Source organism: Trichoplusia ni, chromosome 14 (genome assembly GCF_003590095.1).
Source record: "Trichoplusia ni isolate ovarian cell line Hi5 chromosome 14, tn1, whole genome shotgun sequence".
Classification (NCBI taxonomy): domain Eukaryota; kingdom Metazoa; phylum Arthropoda; class Insecta; order Lepidoptera; family Noctuidae; genus Trichoplusia; species Trichoplusia ni.
The window spans coordinates 6,050,701-6,067,539 of NC_039491.1; the positions used below are offsets into that span (position 1 = coordinate 6,050,701).

The following is a 16,839-nucleotide window of genomic DNA, read 5'->3' on the forward strand; positions in this document are numbered from 1 at the left end:
CCCAGCGTCCCTCGGGCCCCAAACTTGTCCAGATCCCAAAGATATCGAACCTCCTTTACTTTAGGAGTATCGTCGTCAGTTATGGAAAAAAAGACAAAAGCCTCTTTTGTAATCAAACTTTTCCAATTATTTTTCTCTTGGTTACAAGTTGTGGCAAAAAGTTCGCCTATAAAATTTGTATCAGTTTAAAAGTAGTTGTATTGGAAAATGTTAGTTTTGGAACGGATTGTGTTGCAATTAATAGCCATTGGTAAGCTGAAACGTTCCATGAATGTTCTGAATTTGATATCTTCATATTATTGATATCAAGAAGCTTAGACTGATCTTAGACATATAGTCGCTTCAAGCCATCCAATCTATTTTTTTCTTTTGTATCATAACTCGGTAGATTGCATAATAATAGATACTGTTTTCGTTAAATAAGAACATTCAGACAATTATAGAAGTATTGCTGTATGTTTGTTATAATTAACAGGGCAATTATTACCAGATAGAGAAAATTGCAATACTAGGTTTGTAGTCTCATAACATATACATAAAACTCTATTCCAATTATACAAAAAAAAACAATGTCCTTTGGTAGATTAATTAAACTGAAATTCGAACTTTATTAAAAAAAAAGCAAATCTATTGTTGTCTTTAAAACAAAACCAAACCTGCAATTTATGTTTAAAAACCTTGAAGACGGGAAATATTTGTCTTCAAACAGCAGCTCTTACATAACGTCTGCATATTTTAAATTATTCCAGCTTCAACATCCCACAGGAAGTTATCTATCCAAGCAGACGGCTGCGACGCAAATAAATCTTGGAAGATACAAGCGTTCTTGCACCGTCTAACTGAAAATCAACATTGGCGCGACCCTTGTTTGTCCATTAGCTTGCTAACTGTACAAATAAGAAAAGAATGTCCGAGAAACTCTGACAATGGATGTTAGCTACAATTTTTATTTTTTTCCGGTGATTAACAAAGCTTTAAGTAACACGTTTTGTAAAGAAAAAAAAATGTGTCATTTTGTTTTGCATTATAGAGATGACATTTTTTTCAAGTAGTTTATTAAATAATACGTAAATTTAACGTGAAATGAAAAATGTACAGTGAATAGAACTTATATATGATGTCACTTTTATGAATCTGTACATATATATAAAGCTGAAGAGTTTATTTGTTTGTTTGAACGCGCTAATCTCAGGAACTACTGGTTCAAATTATAAATAAATAAAAAAATAAAAAAATCTTTTTGTATTGAATAGACCATTCATCGAGGAAGGTTATAAACCTTTATAGGCTATAAACCATCACGCTGCGACTAAAAGGAGAGAAGATATAATGGAAAACGTGGACGAAGTTGCGGGCAACAGCTAGTTTATTATAGTGATAGTAATTACTATTGATTTAATACTTCTCAAGTCCTCTCCCCTAAACATGAATAATGTTTATCATCGAGAATTCTTTTTTTTTCAGATAGAGGCAAAAATACGCATCTTATATTTTTAAATGATCGATATAATGACCTCAAAATATATAGTTACTATTGCTTTGTGTTTGACAAAGAGAAATGAGAAGAAACGGACAACGAAAGATCAACAAAACGGACAAAGCAAAATCCGATTCAAACATATGTAATGATATTTTATTCAAATACCTACTTGACAGCGTATTATTATCTATCCAAACCCAGGGGACACAATAATAAACTTTTCTGCGTTTTTAAACGTTTCTTCAAACCTTAAAATTATAAGAACAAAAAAATGTCACCGTCAGAAACGTCAATTTTGAGTATAAATATAATACATAAATACTTTTGAAGCGAAGTTGTTTTAGATATAATTATTATATAAGTTAATAAAAAGCCTTTACGATGTATGACCCACAAGCGGAGCCGGATCTCATTGAATTTGAAAATGTTGATTTATGCGATGAAAAATATGTGGAAGGACCAAAATTTCGAAACAGGAGAACCTCTATATTCGTTACATTTGGTAATCTCTTATATATTCTTCTAAGTATAAAATTAGGGCTATTTGTGAATTAATTCAGATATCTTTGTAATGAGAATTCGTCCCTACAAAAAGTTACGGACACTACGAATAACACTACAGTACCAGTTTTGATCAAACTCGTTTAACGAATACTCGTCGATTTCCTCTTAATCTGAATATTGTAATTTATGTAGTACTAGCTTTTCGCCCGCGTCGAGGTCGGTTATATATTATCGTTTCCAAGAGAACTCTTCAAAAGTCCGGGATAAATACTATCCTATGTTGATTCTCCAAGTCAACTCTATCTCTATACCAAATTTCATTAAAATCAGTTCAGTGGTTTAGACGTGAAAGCGTAATAGACAGACAGACAGAGTTACTTTCGCGTTTATGACATTAGTAGAGATTTATTTATAAATAAATTGTACCTCATCTCTAGCTGACCCCTCGATAGCACTAGTGGATGTGCAGAAAATGATGGAAACAGGTATGAATATTGCACGATTCAAGACGTCACATAGTACCACAGGTGACAAAGTAAGATTACTAAAAAAGTTTGATAAGGCTGCAAATATATTGGCTGCTAAGTATGGATTACTGTATTGGCCGTGCGCCACATGCATTGAGCTGAAGACGTGCGTTGCCAATACTGGGATTCTCGAAGAGGTAACTTTCTTTGAGCGATGTCCAAAGAGTAGTAGTAGTATACATTGGCTATTTTTAGCCTGTGTATAATACCGCTTCAATAATGAAATGTATGTAATTTGAAATCGCTTTATTTATTACACATAGGTACTTTATTTTACAGGTATATAGACTGTCTACCCTTAATAATTCCTTCAGACGAATATTTCTCTTTTTTGTGAAGTCTTTTTAGGATTATTTTTTCCCATGTTTTGATAATCACTTCGCCATACGGAGTGCCTAGAAGTTACAAGAAATCCAAAGTCTGAAAATCTATCTATTCTTACGTTATATAATAACTAGGCTGATGTTTTTTTTATTCTAAACTATAACAAATGTTTGGAAAAACATGTACAGGACAGGCGTCAACCGTAACTTGAATCAAATTCTCTCAATTTTAGGACGCTTTTGAGATTCATATCCGTGAAGGCACCGATATAATTATGACATCTGACGTACAAATGTACAATAAATGCAATGCGGAGAACATCTTTGTCGACAATCCTTACTTAACATCGGACGTGAAAGTTGGAATGTTAATCAATATAGCCGCAGATGAAATAATAACTAAGTGTACCGCCATTTTAAATAACAAAAATATCAAGTGTCACGTGGTAAAAGGGGGTCAGTTGCAGAACATGGCACATGTCTGCATGAGAGGAGCAAAACGAACGCGCCCTTACTTGACAAAAGCAGATCTGCATATTATCAAATTTGCGGTGGAATACCAGGTAATTAGAGTCACCAGACTTATGAGTATACAGACAGAGGTTAGATTTGCTAAAATAGTACATGTACTCTATATTATATGGTCAAATACAGCGTATGGATAGCAGTTGACTGCCTAAATCCACTGTCCACTCATAGCTTTCCCAAAAAACGAGCACAGGTTGGCCAACACTTGAGTTTAGCCTACAAAGATGTATTTAAACATCACCTAAAGACCTGTGGCATATACTCGTAGTATATCAATAACCAAAGTACCGATTACAGGTGGATATGATTATCATTAACTACGCAAGACATGTCGATACGGTAAAGAAAATTAAGCGATATCTCGGATCAAAAGTCAAGAGACCCATAATAGTAGCTGGATTATGTAGTGAACAAGGAATTGATAATGTTGATAGTATAATCAGAGTAAGACGTAACTTATTTTCTTACTCATATTATTATATTAACAACGAATTCAAACCTTTTTTTAATTTTCATCATCACTATCCTCCTATCACCCTAGCCTACCATCCTAGCCTTTTCTCAAGTATATTGGAGTCGGCTTTTAACCGGCTGCCGCTCAGTACCAGTGTTTTACAAGGAGCGACTGCCTATTTGACCTCCTCAATCCAGTAACTTGGGTAACATGGCACCCCTCAGTCAGACTGTTCATCAGTCCTTGAAATTTTAAAAGTTGTAAACATCATCGCCAAAACGCGAATCGAAGACCACGCGTTATCACCTTTTCGCCCGAAAAGACTAAACAAAAAAATCCTGCACCAAAAATGCTTCTGTCTATGAATAGAACCTTGATCCTGGACCCTCGACAGAAAACACTATGAAATTCATATTCTGCCTTTACATTTTCAGGAAGCCGATGCAATTTTACTTTCTAGAGAGTTTGCTAGCTATGAGGTTCCAATGCACTTATACCACAAAATGAGTCTTGTTCAAAGTTATATTGCCGCTAAATGTCGACAGGTAATCGCTACAGAATAGTTCTACTAACGAAAAGGCTAAGTCAAACCAGCCTAATCGCTGCTCTGATTAATTTTCCTCTTCAGGAGAACGTTAACGCTCTTTTGAGCAGACGTCCCCTGACATCCATGCTCTGAAAGGTACAATCTCTCACCACGCAGCACCCATCAGTATCATTCAAGTACTGACTCGCGTGTTGCGCGGTCACAGTAGAAAATCAGGGTCAGGTCAGGTTCTACAAGCGCCGAATGGGAACTTTGCCAATATCACACTCCCAAAAGTACTTCAGCTGTGACTTTGAGAACCATAACTTCCAATAATTTATTATTCAATGTTGTCTCAGACTTATGGTCTGCAGAACCTAATAATAATTTCTTTTAGTTACAACATATCTACAAACATTTTTTTTTGTAATATTTGCTACTTAAAAGAAATAAGTATATATAGAAATAAATTTTAGGTTGGAAAGCCGTTTTACTTATCTGGCGAAATCTTCAAGAATGCTCTTAACACAGGTGTTTTTCACGCCCGAGAGTTTTCTGATGTTACTAACGCAATATTACAAGGCACCTCGGCCTTGGTTTTGGGACCCTCAGCAAATGTTGATTATTTAATGGCAGTGATGAGAACTATAAACGATCTATGTGCCAGTGTGGAACCCTTAACTAATGACAGAGGGGAATTCTTTCGTAATGTATCCCAGGTATTTATTAAACCATTATATTTATAAATACCGTATACATATCTGCATTTGATTTTGATAATAGCTTCGTTTACTTACTTGATAACTAAATGCAAAAAGTGCGAAAAGATGAGACTTCTAATTTCAGCTTAAAATGCCTTTGAATGCTGCTGAAGCTTGCGCTGTATCTTGCACATTTATCGCAAACCAAACTAAATCCCGAATCATTGTGTGCCCAACTGTAAATGGCCGGACTACTTACCTGCTAAACTGGTTGAGACCACCTCATGTCATCATCGCTGTCACCACTAAGATCAGAACAGTAAGAATTCTGTGCACTCAGAGAAGCGTCATTGCGCTTTTATACAAGGGTATGCTGTAACATATTTATTACACACTACCTTTTCGCCCGCGGTTTCGCCCGCGTCGATGTCGGTTATATCGCGTTTCCAATAGAACTCTTCAAAAGTCCGGGATAAAAACTATCCTATGTTCTTTCTCAAGGTCAACTCTATCTCAGTACCAAATTTCATTAAAATCAGTTCAGTGGTTTAGACGTGAAAGCGTAACAGACAGTCAGACAGACAGACAGAGTTACTTTCGCATTTATAATATTTGTAGGGATTTGTTCTACGTATTTTATTTGACCTTAAATTGTAGTCAAAATATTCAAACCTTTAAATTTCTTAATCTTCAATTTTCAAGTGTGCTCTATTATACATATACCTACTAACTTTAAAATTCTGAAAATCTTTAAAGAAATGAGTATAATTAAGTAGCTTTCATGTGGTATCATATAAGGGAGAGAAATAAATCAGCGGGTACCCTGGGCTGGATAGAATTTAAAAAACTAACTATCTTGAAATTTATTTTAATGTTCAGGTGCACCTCGTAGGAACTGGTTCCGATCAGTACAGGCTCGTATCGACTATGCTATTCAATATGCGGTAGAAAATCATTGGATTCAGTACGGAGACCATTACGTTACACTGGAGAAGGGGACAGAAGCTAGCCCATTCTGTGATTGTGTCCGAGTATGGACAGTCACTACCGTTAAGAAAAATACTATCGAGTGAGTTCACATAGATTTTTATTAGCTTATTAAGTGTCTTTACACAACATCATCAATTTCAATGTCGTTGACAGTTATCTATGTCAACTTCAACCTGTTGACTCCCACACCTGTACATCTTTACACACCTTTTCAATTTTCCCTCGAAAACTACTAAAGAAATGGGGATAAAAGGTAGCCTTTGTTCTTTTTCATGTCAAAGACTTGTAAGACCTATGCATGAAAAATTTCATCCAAATCCGTTCGGCCATTTTTAGGTGATTAAGTAACAAACATCAACACAATCACATTTATAATATTAGTTAGGATATGGACATATATGGCTGCCTAAAACCAATTATTTTTCAGGTGCCCTGAATCTTATCATGATTTTGCCCTTAATGATTATCTCGAAATACCACCTATACAAAAACGGAGTCCTGCTGTTAAAAAACGTAGTATTTCTGATGCCTTTAAAGATCAGGACTTGGATACAATATTGGCAGAAGTTTTGCAAAGAACCGCCGAAGATGAAAAACATAAAACATATATAGAAAGTTTTTAGTGTAGTTTTACTGAGATACTATAATGTGACTTTATAATGTACAAGCTGCTGCAATTTTATTGTTAATTTTAATATATTTTATTACGCTTACAAATAGAATATTGCTAGTTATGGATTTTAATATAGATTAATTTTAAATTTTATGAGTTATTTTTTACTCCATGATTTGTGGAATTCAACTAGTAATTAGTTTACTTTATTGTTCAAGATTTTGAAATATTATAAGTATTCAATTTCAATCATTTATTAAATGCATTTTTTTAATTTTGTACAGATCACTAAGTACATTATATTAAATGCATACATTTGTTTTGAATATCTTTCATCATCACGATATGTGAATTTTTATTACTCTTGATGTGGGCCTTTGGGAAATGGTATGAGTCTAAACACAAAAGGTTTACGAATCAGAAGGAAGAAAAATTTATACACCCAACTTCCCTTGGGTCTGATACTATCTGACAACTACGAATCGTCGCCGACATTTGGGAGACTATAAGGAAATCAGTATTTTGCTTACAGCTAGATCCCATTATTCAAATACGAGCATGTAGAAATTCTTTTTACAAAAGGACATCGAAACAGTAACCGGTCAACTGCATTTCGGACTCGTGACAGTGTGGGTTCTTTACAAATGGACTAAATAGAAGCAAAAATCACCTATAAAATTGGTCTACCATCCGATGTTTCACCGTCGAAGTTTCAGTTTTTTTTCAGTTCTTTTTAAAAGCAACAAAATATAAAATTTATGAAAAAATCAACCGTCAGGCTTTTACGGTTCGCGAGATGTAGCCTGGTGGCAGATGGATGAACAGATAGTTATAATGGAGAGGAGTTAACCGACCAGTTAGATAAAGAACCCTAAAAAACTGAAAACGCACTTCCTTTTTACTAGTTATTTTCGTTTCTGACGCTTGTGTATTTTGTATGTTTGGCAAAAGCGTATTGTAAGTATAATAGTGACAAAAAATTGACAAATCTTGGCTTCTTATTTTTTGGCATGTATAGTATTGTATAGTCCAGACCAACGTTTGATTTCCTGTAAAGGTCAGGTATAAACCATAGTCGTTTACATCTGAAAAATCTGGTTTTTTATGTTCTACAGTACTAAGACGTAGCTCACCACCTATATCTGGATGCCCGCCTTTGTTGACGCGTTTATTTCATTCCTTTCCCTAATGGTTACACCACAAATAAAACTCGGCTTTGTTTGTCTACCTGAGCGTTATTTATTTTTGTCGACGTTGTTAGCGGCAGCTGGGGTACTTGTTTATCATTCAGCTTACCCCCAATTGGGACTTGGTACTGATCCACCTAACTTTTGTAAACATTCTAATCCTCGGTTTTCCCAGCTAAGGGGATTTGGATCAAGGAAGATTAATCGCAGTTTTGTATTATTAGCATAGATCAAAATCAACAATCTTGGAGAAACTAATTCAAAATAATGTGACATAATTTGAATGAATGATTTAACTTAAACATTCGAAACGAATTTATTTTATTTTGATGTCGCAACTGGTAAACATATTTTAATACCAATAATTTTTCATGCAAACTTGACTGTTTGTAATTGATTTTAGAAGTTCCAAACCTCTTAAAAATATACCTGCCAGATCACAGTAAGTAGGTACACGATTTCACACAAAAATTTTGACTTAACATTGTTTCAGCAGTAATACCACATTTAAAATACTATAATACCGAATGAAGCGAAAAGCCGAAATGTAAAATTACAGAAAATAGTGTAGTCATACGCTTTAGTTATAAAGAGGATGAAACAAAATCTTTCATGTCAGTAATAAGTATAATCTGACATTTGTCATACGATCACTTCGCTTTATTGTTATTTTAATTGTTAATTTCACTTGTACTACCTTGAGCCAAAATCTACTAAATTGATATTGAATCTTTGGAAATAATTTTATTATTTATTAGCTATAGAATTTCTAGATATTTATAGTTTACACTTTACATCATGACTTGGCCGACAGATTTTGACAAAAGGCTTGGGGAAGTAAGTACCAGTTTGTCATGTTTCACATGTAATTCGTAGTGATCAGAAGTGATTAAAACACATTCATTTGTTTGTAGTATGATGCAATGGAGTTGCCTGGACAACAGTTGCAGGCGGCACACGCCTACACACCTTTAGACCACATCCTCAACTTAGATATTAAAGCACCGCCTGCATGCCAAAGACTGACTGGAATCGTAGCGTCAATGGGTAAATTCGCTTATGTAGATGTATTTAGATCATCATGTTCTAGGAAGGCAAGGACGTAGGAGGGTGAATTAGAAAAAATCTTAGAACTGTGAATTCCTAATAAATATGCTAAGATATTTGCTCGATCTTTATTTTTATAATAACAGTATTTGTTATTGTAACTCCGTAAATTTAAACTCCGAAAGTGTAGGTATCACGGTTGACGAGATACAGCCCGATAATGGACGGAAGGATAGGCAGACAGACCTACAGCGGAGCCTCAGAAATATGACTCCCCAGTAGGGAGGAATGAATGCTTTTTTTAATATTCTAGGCAAATCTACATACGACCTTGAAGTGATGGAAAAGATGATGGGTGCAGGGATGAATATTGCCCTGCTGAACATGAACTTTGGACCGAGAGAAGAACACATAGAAGCGATTAAAATGCTCCGACAAGCAGCTAAGAACTTTAGCATCAGGACGGGAAAGAACTATCCATTATCTATAGCAATCAAATTGTCGGGCAGGAAAATAAGAACTGGACGTATTGCCGACGTAAGTACCTACATATTGTTTTAAATTCATAATAAAACTGTGCTTATTTGGAGAAATGCTTTGATTTACTTCTAATCCAACATAAATGTACTTTCAGAGTTACGGTGAGTCGGTGGAGCTAAAAGCCGGTGAAGTTGTACGATTGACGACAGACGAGACCTATAAAGAACGATGTTCAACATATACAGTATACGTAGACTTTATGTACTTTGCTGAACAAATGAACAAAGGCGACTACGTTCTACTGGACAATGAAACCATAATGCTAAAGGTTGAAATAATTTCGTCATCGACATTAACTTGCAAAATTGAAAGAGGTGGATTCCTTGGATCTTTCAAAGATGTTTTTGTTCCAAATGTTATATTGAACATGCCCAACTTCACAGAGAAGGACAAAAATGATATTGAGATGGCAATCGCCAATCAGGTATCAAATACATTTATAACAACTGATTTTAATGAAATTTATTTATCTTTAAATTATATTTATTAAAAAAATACTCTTTAGGTTGATATTGTAATAGCCTCCTTTGTAAGCTCGCCCGCCCAAATAGCAGAACTAAAGACCCTGCTTGGTGACAGGGGCAAAAAGATAGCGATTATGGCAAATATTCAAACAATTGAAGGATTTCGGAACTTTGACGCTATTTTACAGGTATGTAGTGCACTTGCCTTCCCTTTTGAGTTGAAAGTAATTTGTTAAATTTGATTATTCAGTTTCTCTCCAAGCCTCACTTTTGCTTTCATGTCTTCTTTCCATGCTTTTGTCTTATGATTTTTTTAACTCTTACTCGCAACGCAACAACTAGATGATTTTCTTCCGGAGCCGTAAGTCTTTTTGACGAACAAACCTACCAATAACAGCCTAAAAAACTGGGATACTGACAGAATAAGAGACAGACTGGCTGTTGAGTTTTAGTAGTAGGCTTCATACCACCATACCGGTGCCATTTCAGTACGTAATTTTATTTATAATTGAACTGAATGTAACATCATATTATGTTGATAGGTGGTGAATAGTGTCATGATAACGCGACAGGAATTGGGGTCGGATATCACGCCGAAGAAATTGGTGATAGCTCAAAAGAATTTGATCGCTCGAGCGAATAAAGTTAGTAGACAACATATCTTTGTACATAGGGTGTCCGAAGAATCAACGTAACGGCGAAAACTGGCGGTAGGCCAAGGCTTAACAGTTGTTCGAAAAAATATCGGTCAAGTACTTTTCTAAACATAAGCATCTAAAAATTAATCGAAAATACTATGTCTGTTGAGACCTGTATCTAAAAATATTAAGTTTTCTTCACTTTTTTCAGTAGACCACAAAGAACCGTTATATGAGTAACCGGAAACCTTTATAATCAGAATTTATAATATTGAAAGTTCTTTTGACAGGCCAATGTTCCAGTAAGTATTAGCGCTCACCTGCTCAGCAGTATGCGTCAAAGAAAAATACCACTGAGAGCCGAACTGCTTGATATTGCTAATTGCATCCTTGATGGTGCCGATAACATGGTACTTAGTGCCGAAACCGCCGTAGGGCAGTATCCTATAGACACAGTAGCAGTCATGAGCAGTGCTTGCAAGGAAGCGGAAACATGTGTTTGGTCTAAACAAGTATTTTACAACTTCGTTGATAAGGTGATTTTAATTTTATAGATTTATGGAAATAATTTAGTCATGGTGCAACTATTAGTTGGTAATCCGAATATGATATTTACTGACACGAAGTACATCATTTTTTAAGTACCAGATCTGATGTCGTGTTCCATGTATTCGTGAACGAGTGTTAATGTTTTACCCTTAAATATTTCCTCGCATCGGTTTACGTGTATAGTTGTTAACAGACACCATTGCCATGCGACCAATGCGCGGGCGCTGCTATGGCCGGGGTTATGGCTGCTCAACGATCGATCGCCGCTGCTATTATCGTCGTCACTACATCTGGTAAATCAGCACAGACTGTTGCGAAATACAGACCTCGATGCCCAATCATGGCAGTAACAAGATACGCCATTATTGCTAGGCAGCTTCATATGTGGAGAGGAATTTTGCCTGTCATTTATGAAGGTAAATTTATTTCAGTATTATGAATATGAACTGATATCACGTTCGTGATATTCCGTTGCGGTAGCCTTAATAATGTTGACTATACATTAGCGCATAGAAGTATAATGTAGTCAGGTCCTACAGTTGAAAATCGTGTTAGGATTCGGGAAGGTCTCTGCCTAACAGTAGGACACAGATAGGGTAAATCCTAAAACGACACATATTTTTTTTTCAGATCCACCAGACCCAGAATGGGCAACGGACCTTGAGAAACGTGTCAATTTTTGTGTGAAATTTGGAATAGAAAAAGGGTTCATCCGGGTCGGCGATCCAATAGTTATTGTCTCTGGCTGGCGGCAAGGCTCTGGATTCACTAACACAATGAGAGTGGTTTATGCTACAGCAGACACAACAACAAACTTGTAATTAGTTTAACAAGTCTTGCTTTAATAAATGATCATATCTATTTTCAGTTTTATTTTCCCCTAATATTTTATGGACTCGTATCTACTGACTTTCTGATTTTACACGAAGTTTACATACAAATAAGTTATTCCGAGTGCGCCACAGCCTTCATTTTACTACACATTTAAATTTCAGGACGCTGGCTCTAGTTCGGCACGTGTCTATCTCGAAATTTAAATTTTCACTTTAACGGAACATGGCTTACTTTGACTGGATATCTAAAGCATCAGCATCTCACGTAATGTTCGGGTGACGGAATGACGCTGGCGATTAGCATCAAAGGGGCTAGCTCTAGTTGCTGGACGACGAGGCAATTCGCAAAGCTCTCTGAGGTGTCCAAATTGAATTTATGTAATCTTGTCTTCACACCGGTCTACATACTGGTAGAAAATCCGGCGAATAAACTGATAGGTAACAATCGTCAAAAATAAAAAGAGTAAAATATTTTGGTTAAGGCGAGGGAACCCTCTAGATATCTCCCTTCGGGAGAGGAACCGGATAGTTTCAGGCTTTTGGCTTAACTTAAACATGCACTATTCAGTGTCGGTGAATGGCAATTCTTTGCAATTTTTCACACAATTATAGAAAATCACTTTTTTATTCCAATGGATATTTTCTTTAATTCATTTTTACTTTTACAACCAAATGACATTTTCATTCTTTATCTATTTATTTATTTTTCTTCACAAATTAAACTTTTGTTCCTTTACTGCTGGACACCTAAAACCAATAAATTAAATCAAAGATATAACACCGTGCAAGTCGCTTTCAAGTGTTGGCTGACCGCTGTGGTCGTAAGTACGTCGTTGCATACAGATAGCCAATATTGCCATCTACCGTCCACACGTAAACCACTACTCACGGCAAAGAGCACCTATCGACCGTACCAACAGTCAGTTTACGACTTTGATACTAAATTCTCTTTACTTTATTTTTTATTATTTTAAACTAAAAGGTGGAATCGGTTTCTTTTGACATTAAAATTCAAAGATATCTCGCTGGCCATTTGATCCAGTCTACTGCAAACTCAAATTGTTTAAACCTAACCAGTCAGTTTGAAACAGGTTTCTGAAATAGAACGAGGTTTTACCTCCATTCCTAAATTCATGATCAGAATTCAACATATTGGCTAACAAAGGTCACTGATTGAAGCACATTGGGCTATGTAGGAACTCAGTAACGGATGCAATTACACCCTTTGCTCCTAGACTAGCCGAGCGTCGCACCGGTCACATTGTAAAAGCCCTAGATACAGGCCAATTTGCACAAAAGGTTCCACGATCCAATGGGACGATGAAGCTAGTTTTGGCAAAGCAAAATGGAAATTAGTCCATCGACATGATAGTAATACCAGTGAAACGTGGACATGGAATGAAACAATGAGAAAGTTCGGATATTCTGTTTTAACTAAATACCCATTCAAACATTTTTTCTACACCTATCAAGTTTTGAGAACACAAGCCCTGGTTTATCCACATCTTTAGGTACCTGGGGCAAAATGAAGGCGTAACTGCTTCACACCAATAAACCTTATCAAATTATTGAACTAAAAATAATTGCGGCTTTCCAAAATCTATAGCTGAATCTAAAATGACTATTAAAAATCTTTTGAAGCATTCGTGAATATAAGCGAAGTTACTCATAAAGAAATAAGAGGCGAACAAAAAGCGAGATACGAAATAAAAATTCCGGTAATAAAGGTAGCGAATAGCACTTTTGGAGGCATCAAGTCGAGATGGGCGACTAAATTGTAATGTTTACAAGTTAAATTAGATGAAGGCTGTGGAAGTTATTCATAATGGAGGAAACTCACCTTTTTGTGGGGAGGTGGTCGCAACAAGATTACGCACAATTTGTTCGTCTGGGTATTCGCCAGTTTCCTTGTGACACAAGGACTGTACTCCCCTGCCTACCTATTTAAGTGCTTAATTTTATTTTCAGAGTTGCAGACTAGCGGAATTAGAAATAACTGTTTTTATGTTAGCCACATTTTCTCTTGTTCATTTTTTATGTCTTACATTTAATACCCACAATGTTGTAAGAAAATTAAGTTATATGAGTCTTTTGTTTTACCTACTTTCCTTTTTAATAACAAGACATTGTAGACGTGTTTTGTTGAAGATAAACTTAATTACTTAAAGGTAGGTGAAGACTAAACTAAGCTAAATTATTTTACAAAATCCAACAAGATCAATGGGGAAGAAAATTTGTTCTCCATGTCCACATAATTAATTACTCAAATATCAGAAAATAGAAATAAAGCGTGAGGTCACGTCTGTTAAAAAAAAAATGAAGTTTTTGCGTCACAAGTCTGCTAAACTTTAAAGCAGTTATTTTTGGTGACTTTTGTATCCAGACAAAGGCGAAAAAAATGTTTTTTAATCTCATAAAACATATTGTGTCCTTTCTGGACACATATCACATTGAACTCATCAAAAGTGAATCATTATAACAACCAGATTTACCAGATTCGACACGCCGAAACAGCAATCAAACGATTTGAATAATTACTTAAGCCAGCAAGTGTATTCAAAGGAAACTCGGATAATGACCCCTGTATCTAAACAGACTGACTAAACCCCCTAATGTAGTAATCAATTAGCTGATTAGAATAAATAATCACTGCCAGCGCTTAAAGCCGCGAATGAATTAGTGAACCCATTCACGGATACGTAAAAGCGTGTTCATAGCTGGTCACCATTCTACACTCGCAAATCAAAACAAAAATATTTGTGGCCTTAGATAGTCTTATCTTGATTTGTACAAAGGTTCAATGTGAAAGTTGTAGTGACGCAGTGCATTAACGAGCAAACAAAACAGCCTACCAACGATCCTGATACTGTACATTTAAACCAACTATAACTTGCGTTAATGTATATATTATAGTTTTCAGTTTCATGTTTGTAGAAACTCTAAAGCTAAAATAGATTATTACGTCTAGAAATGAGTTACCGTGTAACTTTATAATTATAATATTCCACGACTTTCACACAACGCCATCTAGTATCCAACGAAGCATAGCTAGTATTCGTTGTATTATGAGTAGGTACTAGATGACTATAATACAATAAACATTCTTATACATTTTTAAACACAGTTATCTATAGTAGGCAAGTTATTATTTTTTTACTTCGAAAAACCCACTTTCTCTTTAAAGTCAAACGAACTCAATTCTCTGAAATTATGCAGAAAAGCAATGCAAGCTGCTAAACGGCTGCTTCCTAAGTTGTTAATAGAACAAATGAAACATTTTCTCATACCTACTTGAAAACTTATTTTTTTAACAAATTATGGAACGAACATGAGTGATTTTGGTTTTCATCACCATTGATGATTTAATTTTACGGTCAAAATCTGCTTTTGCGTATTTTTGGATTTGATCCCCTAGATTATACTCAAACCCTTTGAGCGACAAAATTAATCAACCCGCAAATAATTTCTATTAATTAGCAACGCACTTGATATGATTTCCCAGTTGGGTTACAGAAGTCAAGATCTTTGTCTTAATAAGTCTATTTTAAATATTGTTGAGGTATTATTAATTTTAAAGAAATTAACTTGGTCTATACCTATACATCTGTAAAATAAGAAATTGCAACTTCTTTATATTTTTATTTGTTTGGGCTTTTAAAATATTAAAAGTGGAGATTTCTACACCTAATTCATACAAGTATTTCTTTTTTCTTTTGGCACTGATTATCGTCATACTGTAAATGAACTAAAGGATTAGGATGCCCATAAGCTAAGACCAATATGGAAGCTTGCAATCCAGTTAATGGTAGATGCGCAAACACCGCCACTTGAATGAAGCATGGCGGAGTCTAACGATTGCACTAGTATAGTTCAATCAATGCTGATCCCTTTAGGTTAATTTGCGTGACTTAATTACTTCGTGGATTTAATTATGCATTGATTAGCGATGATTGATAAGGTGCTTGGCTTATTGACCTCATAATGGCTTTCATCAACTCCATGATTTATGTTTTCGTTGTATACTCACTCATACATCTAGTATGAGCATCACTTTTCACTTGATTCTCAGCATATTACAAAAGAATGATATACTGTTACTAACAATCCGGCTGAAGGAATAATATAAGCAAAATGTCATGATAAGAGGACTTGCTCTTAAACTATTATGTAAAAAACATCGTCTATTCAAAGCAGAGCCTCAGGAAATTGAATAAAATTTTCTCCAAAATGTCCATTATTTACGCGGCCGTAAAATAGCACCAGATAAGGACAGCTCCCGGTAACCAACGTTTTCTATCTTATCATATAATATTAAGGATACTACACTATTTATTTTGGTCTGTCCTCTTTATCTATGCAGCATTGATATTTTAGGGTCCTTCATATAAAGATGTATCATGATCTTCCTGTGTTTTTCTATACTGGGATAAAATAAAAAATCAGGATAGTAAGTAGCTACGCTATCTGTGGCAGTGTAAATAATAGTAAATAAGAGCTTTATTTCAGCTCTTTAATCCGAATAGCAAATTACTGAGGTCAAATTGCTGTTACTAAACTGATATTTGAAAAAAAATTTGTTCATTTCAAAAAGCTTTCAAACAAATCTAAAGTGAATTCATAATTTCGTCTGCATTGCAACATAAGCTTAATTAAAAGTCTACACATTTGATGAATTTTAAATGTGATTTGCCATTTGACCTCTACAACCTTCGGTTCAAATTTACATTGCTATTTCACATCTCAAAGTGAACCCCTTCTTATCCCAGACTTAGGCTGAGATTACACACGTCAGGGATCCAAATTCTGTGACTAGGCGTTGACGAATGACTAGGCTTAGCAGGCTTATACGTCACTGACATTACTTACTCTAATTTATAGGTATTAAACGTTACGCAACCTTAATTCAATTCGATGTTATGCTTTTTAAACTAATCG

The 16,839-nt window shown here is 35.2% G+C and overlaps 2 protein-coding genes across 2 annotated transcripts; both read left to right on the forward strand.

Moving 5' to 3' along the window:
• The first annotated feature begins 1,324 nt into the window (after positions 1 to 1,324).
• Positions 1,325 to 6,799, forward strand: LOC113500857 (pyruvate kinase-like). Its single transcript, XM_026881757.1, has 9 exons — positions 1,325 to 1,982; positions 2,422 to 2,648; positions 3,068 to 3,397; positions 3,660 to 3,806; positions 4,251 to 4,361; positions 4,819 to 5,061; positions 5,189 to 5,411; positions 5,923 to 6,112; positions 6,461 to 6,799. Exons 1-9 carry the CDS (start codon positions 1,862 to 1,864, stop codon positions 6,654 to 6,656), a joined length of 1,788 nt encoding a protein of 595 aa, XP_026737558.1. The 5' UTR covers positions 1,325 to 1,861; the 3' UTR covers positions 6,657 to 6,799.
• A 1,505-nt stretch (positions 6,800 to 8,304) lies between these two features.
• On the forward strand, positions 8,305 to 11,932 carry LOC113500853 (pyruvate kinase-like). The gene is made up of 9 exons (XM_026881754.1): positions 8,305 to 8,670; positions 8,748 to 8,880; positions 9,194 to 9,417; positions 9,515 to 9,844; positions 9,926 to 10,072; positions 10,427 to 10,528; positions 10,813 to 11,058; positions 11,265 to 11,487; positions 11,702 to 11,932. The coding sequence occupies exons 1-9, from the start codon at positions 8,632 to 8,634 to the stop codon at positions 11,890 to 11,892; spliced, it is 1,635 nt and encodes a 544-aa protein (XP_026737555.1). The 5' UTR covers positions 8,305 to 8,631; the 3' UTR covers positions 11,893 to 11,932.
• The last annotated feature ends 4,907 nt before the right edge of the window (positions 11,933 to 16,839 follow it).